The sequence below is a fragment of the Semicossyphus pulcher genome, unplaced genomic scaffold, assembly GCF_022749685.1.
Source record: "Semicossyphus pulcher isolate SPU_LCO1_2020_fin unplaced genomic scaffold, fSemPul1.0.p SCAF_11, whole genome shotgun sequence".
Lineage (NCBI taxonomy): Eukaryota > Metazoa > Chordata > Actinopteri > Labriformes > Labridae > Semicossyphus > Semicossyphus pulcher.
Window position 1 is genome coordinate 17,031,094 of NW_027211615.1, and position 22,416 is coordinate 17,053,509.

General features: G+C 42.9%; 1 protein-coding gene across 1 annotated transcript in view; it reads left to right on the plus strand.

Annotated features, from left to right (window-relative positions):
- nkain2 (sodium/potassium transporting ATPase interacting 2) overlaps window positions 1-22,416 on the plus strand; it is an 87,966-nt gene that overhangs the window by 23,177 nt on the left and 42,373 nt on the right. Inside the window, exons 2-3 of the mRNA XM_069657348.1 lie at window positions 20,526-20,663; window positions 22,282-22,362. Coding sequence (XP_069513449.1) covers window positions 20,526-20,663; window positions 22,282-22,362 — 219 coding nt within the window. The remainder of the gene's footprint in view (window positions 1-20,525; window positions 20,664-22,281; window positions 22,363-22,416) is intronic.

Sequence of the window (22,416 nt, forward strand, 5' to 3'; positions counted from 1 at the left end):
TTTCAAACATAATTAGAACTCGTAGGTAATGTTAGCCAGTGTTATGGGAACGTTCCCTGCTAGCTGGGTGGGACTCATGGCTATGTTTCATTTTGAAGTGATCAAAGAAGTTGCCTGTTTTGCCGCTTCTTGCAACAACTGTACACTGCACCATAGTCTGTAAAAACTTTCACATCCAACTTTTTAAAACCAAACTTTGTCTGTTTCCCTGACTTTTTTCAGTGACCTATCAGTGACGTGACCTAAAGTACACTAGCAGCTAAAGGTAGCGGTGTGACATTTAAAAAATCCACTCTTTACAGGCAGAAACTTTATGGCTAAATTCGTACCTATAATGCCTGTGCAGTAGTTATCACACCACCCAGGTCTAACAGAGGCTACAAATCTTAAAACTTTCAGTGAAAAACACACAACCTGAGCAAACATTAACACAAAGTGAGCGTCTCCTCTGAATCCGACATAATCACTCACCGAGTCTGATGAAAGCGAGCCAATATCATTTGGCAATCTGTGGGCCCTTTGCGGTGCGGACGACATGATTGATTGAAATAAAAGGGGACGATGCGTAATGGGCGACGGTGTCAGCTGTCCAATCCCCAGAAAGGATTTTTTATGATTGATGGCAGGCAGTAGCATTTAGAAGTCTCACACCTCTGCACTGCACTCTCAGCACTCACTGTGATTACATCTGAGTGTGTGTGTGTGGAGTTAGGAACAAGAAGAATCAAGCAGCGGTATTTGGCGTGTGATTGTGCATGTGTGGGGTTGATTACAGTGTCGAGTGTCTGCCTGCTTGTGTGTATTTGTGTGTGGAAAGGTGACGCTGCAGACTCTCCATGTGTGATTTTGTGATTGTAAGTGTCTGTGTGTTGCCCGAGTGCTGGTGGTGATAATGTGAGACTAAAGGAGACTAAAGGAGGGAGTGAAGGACAAGAGAGGATGTAGCAGAATGGGGTAGATGTAGGGAGGAGTAAGGCAGGGATTGAGGGATGCATAGGAAGGATAAGACAAATAAAGGTGGAGCAGACAAGGTCAGAGGAAGGAGTGGAGGAGAGATAGATGGTTAAACAAGGCTGCAGCAGATGGGAGGGAGAGACAAGGGGGTATGAAGGGGAGGAAATGAAGGATGTAAGGGTGGATTTGACACGTAGGTAGGTAAAGGTTGGATAGAGTCATGTTTGAGCAGGGATATAGAAAGAAAGGTCATAGAATGAAGAGGGGGTGGGAGGAAGGAAGGATGTACAAAGAGGAGTGAAGGGCACATAATATGTGCGACAAAAGGGAATAAATAGGTGAGATGGAGAGAGGGAAGGTGTTGATGGAGGATAAGCTTCAGCGATGTGTCAATTATGAGTGGTTTGTGTGTGTGTTAACCTTTGTCAAATCATGTCAGCAGATTCCAATAAAGTAAGAGAGAAAAGTGTTGTGGTGTTTGTATAGAGACAAGATTTCCATGGAGGAAAGGAGAGTGGATGAAACCAGGCTTTAGACAAAGCGTCAACCTCCAGAGCTGAAAAATAAAAACATAGAGGTGTCAAAAGCTGCAGTTCCCCAAATGGCCACTTGAGGCTGGCTCCAAAAGCGAGCAGAATAAAACACAGCCTTGTAGAAAAAACTGTTTCACAACCTCTGATACCTATTTTAGTTTGGTAAATAAACAGCTACCACCATAAAACTGTATCTAACTAGCTAATCAACAAGCTAATCACAAATTAGCTGTGAGCATATACTGGATAACTTTGCTCCTCTCCTACACCCACCCTCTTGTTTAAATGTGGTCGCTTCCAGCTCCAAAAAACCAAGATGGCAACGGCCATAATGACGCCCTCAAAGCTTCAAAACAGAAGTTCAGAAACCAATGGGTGGTGTCACGTTGGCTAGGTCCACTTCTGTTATACAATCCTTTCTTTGGACACCAACTCCCAGGCTGTTGTCTGTTTCCTGTTTCCTACCAAAAGTCACCTTTAGTTTCTTTTAACCATGACTTTACGTACATGCTTATCCGTCAACCAAGTGGTTATTATTGTAATCATGACAATAACATTCTCACAATCCGAATAAAGACGTGATTCCAATTTAACCACCTTTTGTAACGGTTTTGGGGAGCTCTAGGAAAGGACTTTATCCAGGAAACACTTCTATGTAGCTCTTCCAGTTTATTTATTCGTGTAACTCTGAGAACTTTTGCCGCTTCTTAAAAGTTGGAAAAATATCGCCGTGTTCGATAAACTTAAGTTTAAGAGTGTTCAAGCATGTGTATTCTGAGATTGATTAAATGTTAATTTGCATTGACTGGTAATGTTACAGAGGATACTTGGATAGATCAGGGAGGCCATTGATGTACAATGCTAAGGACTATTCTTGAACAGAGGCCGGATTATAAGCCATTGTTTGCTGTATTCTGGCAGGGACCTGCTTAGTGAGTTTGTTCAATGCCCCCAAAGTGGTTTAATTTATGAGCTTTTAATCATGAGAAACTGTCTTGTATCCGTAATAATTCGAAGTGCAAATTGTCTTTTTGTAAAATCATTCTTGCGCCATAACAGCTGTGTCATGGAATAATGAGAGTGGCAAATTTACTGGAATTTGTTAGAAATATTTTTGTACCTGTAACAATAAATATGCAGATTCTGAGTCTTAAAGTGATTGTGAGGAATTAATGATAAGTCTGTTTGTTTGTTTGAACACAAAGGCTTCATTGTACTGAAAGCAGCAAAATCAGGTCCTATTGTATGTGGGGATTTCTAATCATGTTGCTATGGGTTACTTCAATTTGGTAAACATTTGCTCTGTAAATGAGGTTGTAATAGCAGACAGCTTACAGCACCCACCTGTCACTCAAAGCCACCATGTACCTTATTATGTGAACCTTAAACCTAACCATAATTAATAAATGAAAACATAAAAAATGAGCTATAGAATGCTGCTCTTACATTGGGGTCTATGGAGATTGACTCGCTTTTGGAACCAGCCTCAAGTGGCCACTCGAGGAACTGCAGTTTTTGGCACTTTCCTTGGTTTCAATTTTCAGCCCCACAAGTTTCCTCTTTGGTGCAACACAGCTAATTAGCAATGAAAGCATTCTCCATTTTGGTTTCTTCGAATTTGACGATGAAAGGAAACCCATTTTCCATTCAACACCAACGTTTTGGCTGCCACAGCGACCTAATACACCAACCATGGTGACTCATTGGAATGAAAATCACAGAGAAATTTCACCGCCTTCAAAATCTGCCAGTTCTTTTATTATTTACTCTGACATCTGCAGCGTGGCAGGGCTCGCGCAGCTCGGCAGAATAGACTTCCTCGGATTTTGCTCTCAATTTTCAGGAAGAGAAATTACAGCTTTGAGACTTTTGAAGCACAAAAGGAGAGCCCCACACTGCACCTTGAAATTTGATATCAATACCAAATACAATAGGCTACAGTTTGTTTTGCTGCGCAGTTATCTTTCAAATTAGCGCTTTGTGGACCATTTCAAGGTTTAGCTGTGAAGAACCATCGTTCTGGGACAAATATTGGGCAGCTTAATGAGACAAGTCTACCTATCATCACAGCCTGTAAACACTGCACCAAAACAACCAATGTGCTGTAATAAGATTAAGTAGATGCACATAAAGACATTTGTGCATCTTCATTGTAATTCTTACATTTATGTGGGGGGCGGGGCTGCACTGTGGTGCTGTGGTTAGCATCGTCACCTCACAGCTAGAAGGTTCCCAGTTTGAATGCCAGTTTGGATGTAGTGAGCCTTTCTGTGTGGAGTTTGCATGTTCTCCCCGTGCATGCGTGGGGCTTCCTCCCACAGTCCAAAGACATGCTCGACAGGTTCACTGGTGGCTCTACAATTGCGCGTAGGTGTGAATGTGAGCGTGAATAGTTGCGTCTCTCTATGTGTCAGCCCTGTGATTGACTAGCGACTGGTGTACCCCTCCTCTCGACAGCTGGGATAGGCTCCAGGCTCCTGCTGCCCTCAAAGGGATAAGCGCTGTAGATAATGGATGGATATTTATGTGGTTATTAAGCAGTAAGGTTTCAACTTAAGCTTAGAAAGTCTGTAACGAGTCCGTTCAGTATATTTCCTGAACATAACAAAAACTAACCCAACAAACCCTCTGTTGGAGAACTTATATTATTCCCTCTGAGCTTATTATAGCTCCCAGATCCATGTTCCATAATCATATCATTTAGTCATGATGACATTTCCATTTAATAACCGCCCTGCTCTGAGTGGTATTACACATTAGTGATCCGATCTTATTATGAGTATTAATAGAGGAAACTGAGCAGTTAGCAGGCGCACTGATCATTACAGTGAAAATGAGTTAGCACCAAAATATTCCCCCAAAACAGAAGGATTTTAGGTGGAAACATAAGTGCTGGTAAAGCTATTGCCGTCGTTCTGATCTCAAAAGGGCAACTGAACTGAAGCGGTGACACCATTTATGTGTATAAAAACAAACGTATAGAGATACCAATGCACACATGCAGACACACACGTCTGTTTTCTTTATATAGAAACAAATTAGCAGATTTTGTAGGAGCATTTGTTTTGTGCAGACACACAATGCTGAAGCAAGGTTTGTTCAGTGGCTTAAGTAAAATATATTTAAGTAATGAGACAGTCGGAGTGGCTGTTTGGCTAGCAGGAAGAGGGACACACACACACACACACACACACACTTTGGTGGCTTGAAGTGGTTGACAAATCAAATTACAAAGAAAGAAAATTTAGAAAGCATTATAAGCATGATTAAAGGTAGCAACTGTGGTATCATGCAACTCCCTGCATGCATATTCCAGATGATCCAGAATGCAGAAGTGCGACTGGTCTTCAATCAACCCAAAACAGCACACTTCACCCCGTTGTTCGTATCCCTCCACTGGCTCCCAGTTGCCGCTCGCATCAAATTCAAAACCCTGTTGCTCGCTTACAAATCAGCAACAACAACGGCTCAGGTCTACCTGAACGCCCTCATCCAGGTCTACACTCCATCCTGCCCACTACGCTCTGCCAGTGAAAGGCGCCTGGTACTCCCATCACAACAGGGCCCTAAGTCGCTAACTCTTCTCCTCAGTAGTCCCCAGGTGGTGGGATTAGTTACTAAACGCCATTCGATCCAGAGTCCCTTTCCATCTTTAAAGGGGGGGCATAAAGCTAATTTCAAGCTTCATATTTCACTCTGTGATACCTGTGATGTAGCTTAGCATAATGTACAGTTAAAAAAATGTGCAGCTCTATGCAGGCTCTCATACAGCCTCTGCCTGAAAGTCAGCTCTGTCCCTTTACGAAACCCCACCCCTACAAGCCCACTTTCTTCTGAATGGCCAGCTCTCTGAAGCCTGATCAGGCCGCACTTTGTGACATCACAAAGTGCAGCGTGTAGAAAAAACTGTGTGAAACCTGGCGTTCACAGCAGACTGCAGACTGAGCTGAGAAGCCTGGGGATTACTCCAACATACTTTTACCTACAGATTTGAAACTTCACCCACGTTTAGTCTGAACATCCAACATTGTAACATTATATATATGTCTTAAAATGTTCTTAAGGACATAAAACTGAGGAACGTTGTGGTTTGAAGTGTGAATTTTCACTATTTGTGGCTTTTTATAGACCAAACTACTACTGGGGGTTTTAGATCAAAGTTCCTGTTTATTTATTAGCTCTCTGATTTCCTCTTGTTTCGGCTCAGTAACCACCTGCGGCTCTTTTGTCCTGAAAATGCTTTAGTTTCTGAAGCTGTGCCAGCAACAGAGAACAAAACAAATTGCAGGTAAATTAAGGATCCGTAGACGTAACCCAGTTTGGAAACCAGGCCAAGTGTGCCAGGAAGCAGAGAACAGCTGTAGCCCTGAAACATATTGGAGACTCCTGCCTGTTTGGCCTGTAGTAGCAGGTATACGCTCGCTGATGGAAACTGCACAGGCTTCCAGATTTACTGCACCATAAATGGCTTAAGTGCAATCTGCTTGTGGGCGTTTTTGTACAGTAAACACACAGACGAGCCCGCGTGTCCACATGCTCCGGGAGCACGCTCTGGCTGGATGTGCTCCACTGACAATGAATGGGCCATCAGCAAATGCAGCCACACTGATAGCACCCGGAGTAATATTATGGAAATATGGCCACATTTTCTGCTTCATAACGGTGAACGGGGAGGGAATAAAGCGCCCGGCGCCCATTGATGCTATGAGCGCTGTGAGCACAATGAAGCTCATTTAAATAAGGTGAAAAAGTTGGCCGGCAGTTCATTGTCAGCTGGGACACCACAGGTTCTTTTAGTGTCTCCCATTCAGGCCGAGGCTCAGAGTTAATTTAGTCCTGGCCCGCGACCCAAACACCATAAAACACGCTGATGCTTTTGTCTCCCGACTTACTGACGGAGCTGAAACATTTTGTGTTTAGGAAGTTTACCACCTACTAACATGTGAACCACATCTTTACAAGGATTATATTATTAATGGTCTCAAATCCATCCTTTTTTACCTATTCAACGCTTGTATTCCTCACGTGTATTTTAACGCACTTGAACACACCACAACCGCCAATGATGTGGTTGATTTCATTCGGCTCCCATGAGATTATTCAGAGTGAGGGAGAGAGCAACATCTACTTACCATTCTGTGTGTCTGTCTGTGTGTGAGAGAGTTAAGTGCGTGTGTGTGTGCGTGTGTGTTAATGTGTTTGTGCAGCCTTAATGTTTCTTAGCCCGCTGGGCGTCCATCTGTGGGTTTGTCTGGTGTCATTTCCACTCTACATATCCCGCTTCTCCTCTCTTTTACACGCACACACACACACACACACACTTAAAATACTAAATACACTAAGCGCACACCCATTACATCGCTCATGCACACACAAAATCAGACAAAATCCAGCCCCGTGCAATGAACCACACATTTTACACATGCAGACGTGAACACACTCTGCACGCATACGCACAACAAGAGCCCCTGGGTACGATCGAGGTGCCTTCTAATACATCCTATTTATCATGCAGCAGTTGAACCCCCTTGCGTTCTAACCAGCACACACACACACACACACACACGCACACACACACGTTTTATCCTCATAAAAGCACTGCCTGCATAGATTGGCCATTAAGATATAAGAGTACGAACAGAAAACCACTGGTGGGCTGATAATTCATTTACAAACTGACTGGGGATGGGTGTGTGCGTGTGTGTGTGTGTGTGTGGTTAATGGTAACACACAAAGCGATTAAGAGAGGAGGTAAGGACAGAGGCGTGGGGTGAAAGGAGGAGAGAGGAGGAAGAAGAGATAATGGAAGAAGAGGAAAGAGAGAGAGAGAGAGGCTGATAAAAACGATTAAGGAGAGAGGGAGCAGAGGAGAAAGAAGGAAGGAATAAGAAAAACTGACAACCAAAAAGTAACAGAGGAGAGAGGTTTTTGTTAAAGGAAGAAAAAAAAGGAGGGAGAGGAGCAAAAGGGGAGGGTTAGGAGATAAAGAAGGAGGGAAAAGGCAATAAGAAGAGGATGCTCAGGCCATTAAGGAGCCAGGAGAGGAAGACGCGAAAGAACAAAAACGTTTGCAGAAATTGTAAACCTCCTGACATCTGTTTGAAACCACTGCAGCAATAAAGTTAACTGCAAATTGTTGAATGTACAACCACGAAGGCACGACAAGGTTTCACCCCTAAACGCTCGAGGAACCATCACAGAGTTTGGCACAAAGAAACAGAACTTCATTCTGAAACTTCTGCAGCTTTGAGCAGTCCGATTGATAGCAGTACAACGAGCTCTGACCGGCTACTGTCTGCTCCTTTCTCATGTGCTTTTGTCAAAATCAGTCCAGCTCACATCAAAGCGTCAGAGCAGATAAAACATATCGAGACAAATCCAAGCATTTCGCTCTCTGGGCCTTCCTCTGATAATGTCAGCAATGTTCTTTGGTGTGGTTGGATCAGACAAAGAGACAGACTGACAGGCTGATAGAGGAAGAGGAGGCTTTCAAAGGCAGCGGCGAGGAGACAAACAGATGGACAAGCTTCCCATCAAAGACAGTCAATTTGTTACTTCATAGTCTGATTAATAAAGCAGAGACAGATTATTATAGAGAGGGTGACCTGGCGAGGAGGGGAAGAAAAAGACGAGGAGAAAAGACAAAGGGAAAGGTAGAGGATGAACGACAGGTGCATTTTCTCGGATAATGTGTATTATATTAATCATAATCAGTTGGTCAATCATGCTAAATTACTGTAAAGAGCTTCTGCTGCAACCGCCAATTATTGCTAATGACAGATTCAGCTCAGTATCAGCCCAGGGCCAACACACACACACGCGCGTGCACACACACACATGTTCTTGTTTGAGGCCCTCTAATGATATCTGATTGATAGTCTGCAGAAAGAAAATGTCCTCCAGCCCTCTGTGTGCGCATGAGCATCCATGTTGTCTGGCTGTTGTTTTGTGTGTGTGCTTATGTTGTGGATTTGTGTCGACTTGAATGCATCTGCGCGTATTGTTATTGTCAGATGCCACGGCTATAAATAACCGCGCCTCTGTCTGCGTTTTGGGATGGGGACGTGCCATCAATCGGCCTCATTGTTGACGTTCACATCTGCTTTGACGAGCTCCAGCTAATGTTACTGGGGGAATAAACCGTAGTAGGTTTTACTGCGTCGCTTATGATGCAGATTTGGAAAATGAAATTTAAAGCTCTTGTGAGGAGTTTTTATCGGGTTATGAAACACAGTGAAATTAATTCTCATTACTCTATATGAGCTACAAAAGCAAACCAGACCATCTGTGACAAGATTGATTGTTTCTATATAGTTATTTTTAATGCCTGAAACCGCTGGCGGGGGGGTAGGTGTTAGACGAAGCGATTAACTGCACGCTGCCTTTGTTTACATTTCCATGGCAAAAATTTTAAGTGAGTGATACATGTGATTGTTAAATAAAGCAGGGTGAGATTTTTTGTCAAAAAACACCATTTAAGCATGTACAGAAAGAAAATCAGCGAAGAGGTAAGAGGCTTTGACCACAGGGGGCGCCAAAGTCAACACAAACCAAAAGTTCCTCACAGGAGCTTTAAGTAAAATAAAAAATAATTTAAACTGAGAAACAAATTTTATATTTACTGTAAAAACTATAAGTCCTTTGTGTTGAATTAAAGAGTAACAAATTTACATTTGTTTTTTTCGCTCCATAGCTATCTCTACATACATTTTCTCCAGGAGTCAAGGATTTTTGGTTACAACTGACAATATCAATATCAATTTATTTAATGTAACTGCAGTGACCGAGCTAACTAGCTTCCTAACGGACATTTAGCGAGCTTTCTAACTCCGAGAACCCCCCTGCCCGGTATTGTTTCCCTATATTAGCTAGTTAAGCTAGCAAACATTTTAGCAGTTAGCTCATCAGCTGCAGTAAATTACCAACTAATCCTGCGTGTGGTTACTACATCGCAAAAGGTTCTACGACCATATTTTGCTAAGTGCAGATCATTTGTGCGGTTGTACTTTCTGTTGTCACCAAACATTCAGCCAGCTACATTTTGGACTTGAGCTATCCTTACATAACTTGGTGATTTGCTTCACAGATTACTGAGGCTAAAAGAAAAGTTCTAGCTGTGAGCTGTGACAGCCACCGAATTTCCACTACCGGATCCGTAAGGGTGAGGTAGCTTATGCTAGCTAGCTTGAACGCAACACCCAGTGTGTGAGAGGTACCATTGACTTAGCTGTTGTTGAAATGAACGAAATGTAACTTAAGAGAAAGTCTTTGCTTGTATAGCAAGCTAAGCTCATTAGCTTCAACTGTTTGAGTGGAAAGTTAGCCTAGCTTGTTAGATTTGACTTTATAAGTGTAAAACCAAGTTGGTGTCACAATGGGTCCTGATAAAAGAAGAGCAAAAGACCTGCTAATAGTGCATTACCAACGCTGTTGCATGCTTTTTGAAAACAGTTTAAATTTCAGTTTAACTTTTAAGTCTGGATGTTTTACACCTGTCATTCAGTTCAATTGTCCTTCTAAAAATATATATCCAATGTCAACTTCTGGTCAGTTAAATAACACTTTGTTTGCAGACAGAAAGAGAGCGACATGGAGCTGACTGAAAACAAAGAGCAGTGGCAGAAATAGATAGAGACAGAGGGGTGGACAGCCAGACACAGAGGGGGAAGATCTGTAGAAATACCAAACTGATTAGCCGGTGTTTCTGACATTTAAATGCCACGTTTACATAAAGAAATGTTTCATAGGAATATTAATCACTCTAGTTAATTCACAAGGAGATGTGAAATGGATCCATGGGGCTAGTGATGGACGAAAAGGACAGAGGGAAGAGGCTGTGATGGACAAATACTGAGGGACGTTTGCAGAATGGTTTATTATTGGTATAATGGCACAAAAATAGGAACCACTTTGTGTTGAATGACGAATACATGCCTTACCCTTCTGTTTTTTCAGACAATGATTCAGACATCTTGATGACCTTCAAATCCAATGGAGTTAAACAGAACATGAAAGGACCAGAAATACGTAATAGCTTTTATCTAAAGTACCACAACGTAAACGGAATGAGAATGTTGATTATTTCAGAGTGAAATTAAATCCCTGGCAACGTCATATTTTAAGTCAATGGTCCGAGCATGGCACAGCCCATTGAGTTAATAGGTGAAATCATGTTGTCTACCTTTGAAACATCTTCTTCTTGACTGCCGGCCTGAAACAACTTCTCCGCATGTGGCACCATTGTGCTCTGATACTTGTTTCAAGTGCCCAGGAGCCTGAACGTATTCCAGCATCGAAGCACTTTGTCAGTGACATTTCAAGCTGAGAATAAAAAACGACAAAAGGACAAGAAGAAGAAAAGCAGACACAGTGACAGAAAAAGGTAATTCCCTCTGTGGCATTTCTGGTTAGGTAACAGAAATAAGATTTACGTAAGGTCCATTTGTCTGTCTTAGCAATGACATTACATTTGAGTAAGGCGGACGTCCGTCGGGCATAAATTGCAGTTCGAAATTGTTCAGGTTTCTCTGGCTTATTATTGTAAATTAGGCGAGAAACTTGATTTTGCCTGTGGGCCAGCACATTCCCATCACGGTTTTGAGTAGCCTGTCTAGAGCCGTATTATTGAGATGAGTGACCATAATGACAGCCTACGAGTGCTCCTCTGCAGCAAAGCTTTCATTAACACAATGCCATCTTGATCCATCACGGTTGTTCCACATGACACACCAGGGTACTTACAGGGTGTTGCTAACTGGCTTACACTGCCAACATCCTCTCTTTCCATCTGTTGACGGCCATGACAGCCAGACATATGAAAACTGACGTAATGACGGGCCAACAAAGTTCAAAACAGATAAACTGAGACTTCCTTGACTACCTTATGAAACAGTAGACTGCCTACTTACTGTAAAGCCAATAATGTGTTGAATGCCGTTCAAGCGATTGTATAGGTCAATGATAATTGCCTGTAAAAGGTGGCCATCTAGAGTAAAGTTATGAATTGAAGTACAAGTCTGAAATGTACAGGTATGTTTTGGGTTTCAGTTTGGGATTTGGCTGAGCATGAACAGTACTACTCAAGTTTGCTTGGGCAGTCGCCAAATGCTGTTCAACCTTTGGTGCAGAAACAGCCTGAAGTCTCCGGTCTTGAATGTTTTCCAAGGGCCAGAGGATCTTTAGGTCACTACTGTCCAGACATTTTGATTGGCCCAAAGTTTTTCTGGATAATGCTGTTGTACATATCATCCGGCTTTTGACTTCATAGGCTAATCAGTTCAGTTTTACAGTGTTTTATTATCTGTTTTTGGAGATTGCAGAAACAATCCTTTCCCACATCACATTTCAACATACCCTGGGATGTCGAATTCTCTTTCACGTAACATTTTGTCAATGTATTGATTCAGTGAAGTCCGGTTCAATCTGACAAGCATGGAAGTCCAAGTCATCCATGCAAACTCTGGTACTTTGGGGGTACCAGTGGGCGGCTGTGGTAGAGTTGGTCGTCTCTCAATCGGAAGGTTTGGCGGTTCGATCCATGACTGCTCTAGTCTACACGCTGAAGTATCCTTGGGCAAGACACTGAACCCCAAGTAGATCCTGATTGGAGATTGGCATCATAACCTTTGCCACCTTTGCAAGTGTGTGAATGTGACGTGTAGCGTAAAAGCGCTTTGAGTGGTCTGAAGACTAGAAAGCGCCATTTACCGTTTACTTTCTGCAACAACAGTTACTTATTATATTAAACTGTGAACACAAAACAAGTTAGGTGCCAAGTCCAAAAGTATATTGTTGCACGCCAAAGAAAATACCAGGTGTGACTGCACCCTTGTAGGCTCACATTTCAAGCTCTTATTGTTCGAAATGTCGTTTCAAAAGCATCTTAGGCGTCAATTTTGACAAGGTGTTTCAGCATGTAAGGCTTTGGATTCATTCCAGCTGAAGTATATTGCCAAGCTACGGCCTTTTGTATCTGGCTCAGACTACTGTTACTATCTTTTGCCTGAAAAAGACATCTCTGGATCATTACAAAGCTGTCTAACTTAGTGCTGAGAAGCTTTTGACCAGGCCATCATTTAACGCAGATCTTGATCGGACTCTCGCTCAAATTCAGGATCCAATTTAAAAGTTCCTGTACATGGTCAGGGATTTGCCTTTAGAAAGCTACTGGAGTCTTGTATCATCAGTTGGTCTCATAGGTCCTCTGATAAGGGGCTCCTTAACTTTGAACTTTCTTTCTTTAGAGGAAATACTTTGGGAAATTCTCTTTCTGGTGGGAAGTTAGATGAGAAGACCAATACCAATCTCATATATGTCCATAGGCGTAAGCGTGGCTGTTAGCCAGGACAGAAATTAGCAGTTAAGCTAACTGGCTCCTGGATGTAGCTTTAGGAGTGGTATATATCTTAACTTTTTATTCTTTTAATTGATCCGTGGCCACCTTTTAAAAGCAGTTCAAAACCCGGCTGTTTTGGCTTTAGACTTTTAATCCTTTCAAAATAAAACTCAGGATTCTGACAGAAAATGTTCAAATGCTCAAATGTAAATGAGTAAATGTTCAAACACCCGTTTAATTTGACCCCTGGTGTTTTTCCACCGTTGCCTCAGCATTTAAAGCTGTTAAGCCACGTGATGAAATGCTATCACAGAACTAAAAATAAAGCCATATCTCCTGAAGTATCTTGATAATCTCCTCCAGCAGCCTGGAAAGCCCTTTAAGATCAGGAAATTTGAAAGGTGCACCTCGGGGCTCAGGAGGAGCTTAACACGACCAGGGAAAGTTCAGCAAACTCATGCAAAGGTAATGCATCGGCTGTATGAGTTAGAGGTATGTAACCAAGTGTGTATTCCCATGAAAGCAACGTTATGAGGTTTACGACCACAGAACTGAAGTACAAGACCCTAATGGCCTTCCTGTAATGTTAATTTAAGTGGGCCTGTGGGTTGGAGTTGCGTGCAGTCTATCTATAGCTGAGTGACTCGGACATTACGGCTATTACAGATATGACCGAATAGTAGTGATGACAATAAGGACCCGAGAGGGGAAATTGGATATTTAATGGAGAGATTTTCACCCACGATCTGTGTCGTTTCTTTCCATCTCCGCCCTTCTTCCACCTCTCTTTCCTTCTCCGTCCATTGCTTCCACTCCTTCCTTTTTTCTTTTCCCAACATCCTGTTATGTTTTCCCCCTCTCGATTTGCTCGGCCCCATCTTCCCCCGCTGTCTTCCCTCTCTCTTCGAGCCCTAAGTAGCCACAAATGGTCCCTAATAGCCTCCAATGGAGATGAATTGATCGTCGTGTGAACCGAATCGATAGGAGATTGCTTTTTGCTGCACACAGCGGGATACGGCGCAGGCAGGCGGCCTTAATTAAGTTAACAGTAAACCACGATTCGCTTTAGAGTTTTATTAGCAGAGTAAAGTTTACGATGAATACAGGAACAGAAAAAAACCCATTAGGTTTTCTGAAAAAAGGGCATATTTACCTCGATGTGTTTCTGATTTGTTGCCACTGAGTCGTGATGCTCCCTCGCTGACTCATAAAGTGTTTGTTGGACGTTTTCTCACTTCCTCAGCCTGTTTTTTTTTCCTCCACTCCACTCCACCCCCTGCTGCTTTCCGTACCTCCTCTCCTCTCCTCCACCATCCCTTTCTCCAGCTTCTTCTCACTCCATACCTCGCCCTACCCCCGTCTGACCTCATCTCCTTCCCCCCTTTCCCCTCCCGCTCTGTCGTCTATAATGGGATGAGCAGCAGAATTTGATCAGCAGTTTTTTAAAGGTCACAGAACCAAGCGAAAAAACTCTCAGCCAAAGCGCCGAGGGAGCGAGGGAGGGAAGGATGAGACTGAGGAGGGAGGGGGAAGAGGAGAGGAGAGATAACAGGTCGGGAGAGGAAGGAAGGAGAGCTAGAAGATGAAACGCTGCATGAATAGAAGACGGAGTCGAGGTGGAGGATGGAGACGGTGGAGAAGGAGGAGAGGAAAGACAGGAGAGGGCAGATAGAGCAGTAATAGAGCGTGAAGAAGGAAGAGGCAGATGAGGTAATTTGTTGTTTCATGACACATCAGATCTGGAAACAGATGAATGCATATTAAATATGCAGGAGAGGAGAAGAGAGGAAGGAAACGAGAAGATTAGCAAAGAGAGGAATGAGGTAGCAGGAGCAGGGGCGTAACCAGGGTTTGGCCTGGGGCGCCGTGGCCCCACGTGAAATCTGACTGTGGTTGGCTACCTCCCTGCTCAGAGGCGGGACTTAAGTTCAAACTAATGTGTTGCAACAGGCTTGGTTGCGTTTCATCGACTTTTGGAGAACTTTTTTTTTGTTGACTCTTTAAAGAAATAAGGATGGAAGATTTATGTTACCACTTTGTTGTGTTATCTTATAAATTATTAAACCTAAATACAGTAATGTAAGAAATGTATGAACGTAAGTACTTAAATTAGATATAATTATTGGAGACTAATAAGACCCCAGTTAGGCCACCCATTCTAAAAAGTAGCAGGAGAGGAAAGAAGGTAAGGATGTAGGAACCAAAGATGAGATGTTTTCATTTCCTCACCCTCTGCCTCTCACTCATCTCTCCCTCTTTCTTCAGTAACTGTCAGATCTCACCCCTCCATCTCTTCTGCTCGTCTCATCAGATGTCTTGGCCCGTCTCTCTCTCTCCCTCAACATCTCACTCTCTCCTCTTCTTCTCTTTGAGATAAAAGCCGCTTTCATCACTCTGCAGTGTCTCATAATGGTCACACAGTGCAGCTGTTTCCCTGTCTGGAGCAATAACGACTCCTTGATATCATTCCATCATTTATTATCAAATAGACCAAAATCTTTCTCAAACTCGCTTAAGACTCTCTCTCTCTCTCTCTCTGCTCTCTGCCGTCCCTTTCATCACCCTCATCTCTCTCTGCTGTCAGTTGATTCCCTGAGCGCTTCAGTGTCTTTCGCAATTATTTCTACGACATGTCTGCGGCCTGTTTGCATCCTTATGCAAGTGAGGACGGTGAAACACAAACATCAACACACACAAAGGCATTTATAAAAAAAAGTTCCTTCATTCTCTTCATTTAAAAACCACTTGATGACATCAGGTTACGATCACAAATGCAGCTTGTTAAAAAGATTTAAAATATTGGGAGAAAACTTATTACTTAAGTTTTCTAAGAATTTGACTCCTCAGCTCCACTACATTCACACCAATGATTATTACAAATGTATCATTTTACATGTAACCCATTTAGAGAAAGGTAAACATAGAAAGTGTTCCTTAGAAACATGGCCAATATATCTCACATTTTACAGACATTTTACAAGATATTACATAAGTGCTATACTTAGCCTTACGATACGATACAGTGCGCTACGATACAATGCGCTACAATATGTTACGATATGATACAGTGCGATAAGATGTGATATGAAACGATACAATAAGAGATGATGCGATGCAATACGATACGATACGATGTGATACGACACGATGTGATACGACACGATGTGATGCGACACGATGTGATACGACACGATGTGATACGACACGATGTGATGCGACACGATGCGATACGACACGATGCGATACAACACGATGCGATACGATACGACACGACACGATGCGATACGACACGATGCGATATGACACTCCGCGATACGATGCGATAAGACACAATGCGATACGATGTGATACGACACGATGCGATACGACACGATAACACGATGCGATATGACACTACGCGATACGATGCGATATGACACTACGCGATACGATGCGATATGACACTACGCGATATGATGCGATAAGACACGATGCGATACGACACGATACGATGCGATACAATACAATGCGATACAAAATGATGCGATATGATACAATGCAGTATGATGAGATACAATAAGAGACGATGCGATGCGATGTGATGTGATGCGATTCGATACGATATGATACAATAAGAGACAATGCGATACAATACACTAAGAGATGATACGATGCATTATATGAAAAGAGCTGATACGATACACTTTATTGTGGACAAACTACTTGGAAGCTCTGAATCCTGGAGATTTTTGGTTTATTTTAAAAGAAAAGCTTAAATCTTTAATGGTAGATTTTGAAAACAATTTCCACCAGCTAACTATCATTGCCAGTCAACCAACATCCAAGCTGCCTGCCAGCTGCCTGTCTGTAATTGATGTGCACTCTTTTGATCAGTACAAAGACTTGAGTCAACGCTCTGTCTTCTCAAACAGTAGAGTCAAACATTCAGAGAACAGAGAGCATTCATGAGAGCCTGTTTTTGAGGACAGCTTGGAAGGTTGCTAGATACATTTTTCGTCCAAATGTCCTATACTTGAAATCTCAATGTACAAAAGTATTTAATGGTGCAACCCCATCCAAAACCCATAGCGTCAAGTTGCTAATTGCTATTGTCCCCGTTGTGTCCATGGACCATTTTGTCCATATTAAATAGTGAGGCGAATCACAACAGTGTGAATGGACAACACGAGAGTGATAGATGCTCTGTAGCTCTTAAGTCAGGCTCTCAGCTAGCTATTGCATGTGGGAAACTCATGCTAACATGAGCACAGGCATCCATCTATGCTAACAAAACAGTGAGTGGAATAAACATGGTTGGTTCCCTCAGGGATTCTGAGCTGGCATTAGACGGATTGACAGGAGGCTGCGTATCAACTTGTTCACTGTGTGTTGTGAAGCATAGACCCTCACGCAAAGACACAAACTGTACTGTACTGTACATGCACACATATTCAAAGCAGACTTGGTTGTGTTTATTATGCTCTATGGGTAGTTATGAACGATCACTGCAGAGCCATAGCAACTTCATGAGAGAAATAATAGTGTCCACACATATTAGGACTAATGTGCTGCTGTGTCCACAGGTGGATGTACTGTACACACCTCGATAACAAGCCGAATGTGAACATGCCTCTGCCCTTGTGCTTTAACCAGCAGCAGAACTGAGATGAACATTTCAGTCGGCAGCATCAAAGCCCGTCGCAGCACATCCCACAGGACCCAGCTACCCCAGCTTGAAGCTCCACCTGCACAGCGCCGACGCTTTCATCAGCTGCACATATCACACAACTGCCATACCTGCTAACATAGCTGCTGCTGCTCACGACTGTAGCTGTCTGCAGCTCTCCATCTCTCTCTGTTTTCCCCCTAGAGTCATAGCTGTTGAAAGGCCGGGCGACTTCACACCTTATATGAAGCTGCTGTCATTTGACACGTGCAAAGGATGCTGGGATTAAAGCAGTGGGGGCTGTGTGTGCATGCTTTGTGTCTTTGTGTGTCAGTGACTATATTACAAAGGAGGATGCACTGAGGCAGCTGGAGTTGTTTTGCAGCTGAGAAATGTAATGAGAATGTGGCATCAAAAATGCTCTAGTTCTGAGTTTGTCCTTTACAGGCTTCCATATTAGCCCATGTTAGAACAATACACATCTTTTTTGCTGACCGCATCTTAAGGATGTGTGTTGTAATAACCAAGGGAAATCAATACGGCTGTTAGCTATAAACAAGTCCTTTATCCCTCCTATCAAGTCTTCTCTCCGTCGCTTGTTTGTGTGATGTTTTGTGTGTTTTTGGGGAGTGTGTGTGCGTCCCAGCTGGAGTGAAGACTGTTTATACTATTGGTGATGAAAGAGGGGTCCCCGGGGGCCTCAGTAATGGGCTGGGAGGCCTCTGACTTCTTATAATGGCCTCTCTCTGCATCTGTGTGCATGTGTGAGAGTGTTTGTAAGAAAGACACAATTGCAGCACTGTATAATTGTCAATGGAGGACACACTTTTACAAAATCAAATGAAGCTGATGCACAAAGAAACACAAAGATGGAGCCTGTCCCGCACAAAAAGGCTCAGACACAAAGAAACACGATGTCTCCCACACACACACACACACACACGCACGCACTCACACTCTGTGGTGCCAGCTGAGCCCTGTGTGTCCAATAACAGCAGGTGCTGTCAAGTGCAAGCACAGCGAGCCTGCCCTGACATGGCAACACACACACACACACATGGGTGGATGCACATATGTCAGCACAACAAACACTCATTCATACAACCTTCCTCTTTGTGTAACTCACATCCAATAAAGACTCTCATCGTTTAAACTAATGTCTGATAGATGCAGTTTATACAAGGTTACAGTTTATGTGTGTTGTAAAGTGTGTGTGTGTGTGTCTGCGTGTGTGTGTTTACCTGCTATTTGGCTGTGAAAGGATGTAGTGTTGCCATATGGTCTCACATTAGGGCCCTCCAAGCTCAGCCATCCAGAAGTGCATGCTGGTGTGTGTGTGTGTGTGTGTGTGTGTGTGTGTGTGTGCGCGTGTAGAGAGAGAGAGAGAGAGAGAGAGAAAATAAAGCCCTTTATTTGATATGTAAGAAGTGTTTAAATCCTTATAGTTGATTGTGTGGATCAGTAAAGTATTGTGTGGATTCCTTCCATCTTTCTTTCTTTCCTTCTTTCCATCCCTCCTTCCTTCCTTTCCTTCCTTCCATCCTTCCTTTCTTTCCTTCCATCCTTCCTTCTGTTTTCATTTCTTCCTTCCTTCTTCCTTTCCTTCTTTCTTTCTTTCTTTCCTTCTTTCCTTCCTTCCGTCTTTCTTTCTTTCCCTCTTTCCATCCCTCCTTCCTTCTTTCTTCCTTCCTTCTTTTTTTAGTTCTTTCTTTCTTCCTTTCTTTCTTTCGCCCTTCCTTCGTTCTCTCCTTCCTTCTTTTTTTAGTTCTTTTTTTAGTTCTTTCTTTCTTTCTTCCTTTCTTTCCTTCCTTCTTTTTTTAGTTCTTTCTTTCTTTCTTTCGTCCATCCTTCTTTCTTTCTTTCCTAAGTTCTTTCTTTCTTTCTTCCTTTCTTTCCTTCCTTCTTTTTTTAGTTCTTTCTTTCGTCCTTCCTTCTTTCTTTCTTTCCTTCCTCCCTTCTTTCTTTCATCGTTCTTTCTTTCTTTCTTCCTTTCTTTCCCTCCCTCCTTCTTTCTTTATTTCTTTCTTTCCTTCCTCCTTTCTTTCTTTCTTTGTTAATGGGCCACCTCATTTGTCTTCTGCTTTCTCTTCCTCCTCATGTCTCTCTTTGTATCCCTGAGTGTGTGCGTGTCTGTGTGTGCGTCTGCGTGTGAGTGTTAATATATTTAGCAGTGCCATATCGTCCGCTGTGCTGACTTCATTAACTATCGCAGCATGAGGCTCCAGAGACTGAATGATAATCAACCTACAGCGCAGACACACACACACACACACACACACACAGACAGCCTTAGGAGCCCAACAGTAATGCATTGATAACTGATTACAGTTTACTTCATTATTATGAAAGTGCTAATTGTAAAGACATCCTCCTTAACCCCACAGACCTTTCACAGAATCTGTCGTTAACGACTTGATTTCATTTAAATTCTAATCAGGATCAAGTTTTAGAAAATGTGTTGAATATATGAGGTGAAAATAAACTTTTCCTCTGCACATCTGTCTTATTGTTGAAGTGCAGATCAATGCAGTCATGCAAAATGATCCGACCTGTGTTGAAGGGCTGAATATAGAACAAAGCTCTCTGTATTATTGTGAGTCGTGTGAGTATATATTTGAGAACAATGAGTAATTACCGTTCCCAAATCAAAGCATGATGATGATGATTTATTTGATTACAAGAGGAAAGTGATAATCAAATTTTCATTATGATTAACAGTGGAGCCTTTTACAATTACAAAAAGACATCATAGCAGGACTGCACTTCAAGCTGATTTTCATTATTGAGTGATCATCCATATAATTTATCGCTTAATTGATAAATAGTTTAATCTATAAATGTTTAGATAATAACACAATTTAAGTCATATTTTCCCCACACTCGGGCTGATAATCAAAACAACAATAATAGACTGTATATTCTGTTCATTTTTGAGCATTAGAAAGAAGCAGCAAATCCTACTGTCAAATGTTTCATGGAAAACACGACAAGCCTTTGTTGATCTGTTTCTAACTCTTTACCTTCTCTCTCTCCTCCCCCTCTCTCCTCCTGCTCTCAGGTGAGTGTGTTGGAGCGTCAGGTGATAGATTTCCTGGGCTACCAGTGGGCTCCCATCCTCACCAACTTCCTCCACATCATCGTCGTCATCCTCGGCCTGTTTGGCACCATTCAGTTCAGGCCCAGATATGTCACCGGGGTGGGTATACCACACACACACTCTCTCACTCTTTGGACACAACATTTTAAGATATGCTTAGCTTCTTATTAGTCTGTTTTAGCTCTTAATGACAGAACATTACTGGAGTGTTTTGCTGGGTCAGAGCATCTCCAACACTGCAGCTCTTGTGGGCTGTTCCCGGTCTGCAGTGGTCAGGACCTACCAAAAGTGGTCTAAGGAAGGAACAAGTTAATGCTGGTTCTGGTATAAAGGAAAAGAAAACAGTTTGTTGCGTTTGGGGCTGCGTAGCTGCAGACCGCTCACCTCCCACGCTGACCTCTCATAGCGCCTACAATGGGCACGTGAGCATCAGAACTGGACTATGGAGAAATGGAAGAAGGCGGCCTTGTCTGATGAATCCCGTTTTCTTTTACATCATGTGGATGGCCGGGTGCGTGTGTGTCTCTTACCTGGGGACGACATGGAAGCAGGATGCACTATGGGAAGAAGGCAAGCCGGGGGAGGCAGTGTGATGTTTTGGGCCATGTTCTGCTGGGAAACCTCGGGTCCTGCCATTCATGTGGATGTTGACTTGTACCTAAACCTAAACATTGTTGCAGACCTTCATGGAAACAGTATTCCCTAATGGCAGTGGCCTCTTTCAGCAGGATAATGCGCCCTGCCACACTGCAAACATGGTTCAGGAATGGTTTGAGAAACACGAACACTTGGCCTCCAAATTCCCCAGATCTCAATCGAGCATCTGTGGGACGTGCTGGACAAACAAGTCCGATCCATGGAGGCCCCACCTCGCAACTTACAGGACTTAAAGGATCTGCTGCTAACGTCTTGGTGCCAGATACCTCAGCACACCTTCAGAGGTCTGGTGGAGTCCATGCCTCTGCGATGGTCAGGGCTGTTGTGGCGGCAAAAAGGGGGACCTACACAATATTAGGCAGGTGGTCAAAATGTTATGGCTGATAGGTGTATATATAATATATAAAAGTATGACCCATGAATTATTGAAAAAGTTTCCTCCTGCAGGATCAATTCCACACTGAAGTAAGACGTCAATTTAATAATTCATTATGAATATAGAACAGTTAGAACAGTCATGAGGAGTGGGAGTAGGAATAACTTGTCAAGTGGAAATACTTCTTTCGTTTTTCTGCCGATAATATAATTTATGTTTTTAAAACTTTTAGAAGGTGCCTCAGCGGCTGCGGGCCTCCCACACATCATATAAACCCCACAGACCCCTCCCAAAGACCCTCACACTCACACACAGGAAACTAAGCAAGAAGACTCAGATAATGAACGTTTGATCCAAGCTTATACATTCTGCTTTACTTGCATCATTCATCAAGTCTTTCCTGCTTCTGTTTACACACACAGACATGTCCGGCACACACACATACACAGTCCTGCTATCTATTTTCTCGTCCTGTCTGGTTTGATCCAGGTGATTGGTTGCACTCCTTGCCGTTGTTTTTGTGTCTCTGCATCTCAACAACATCAAAAGTGAAGCCTCCCTCTGCCTTTCCTCTCCATCTGACTCACTCCGAATGCGCGACGTGAACATGCTTTTTTAATTCTCCGACAAAGACCTGTCAGATCTCGTCTGCCTCTCACTTTCCTCTCCCTGTTTTCTCTGCAGTACGCAGCCTGGCTGGTGGTGTGGATGACCTGGAACGTTTTCATCATCTGTTTCTACCTGGAGGTCGGAGATCTGTCCAGGGTGAGAAAACTTTTCATTGAAGTATTTCTGCATCCTTGTCAAGTTTTCTATCGT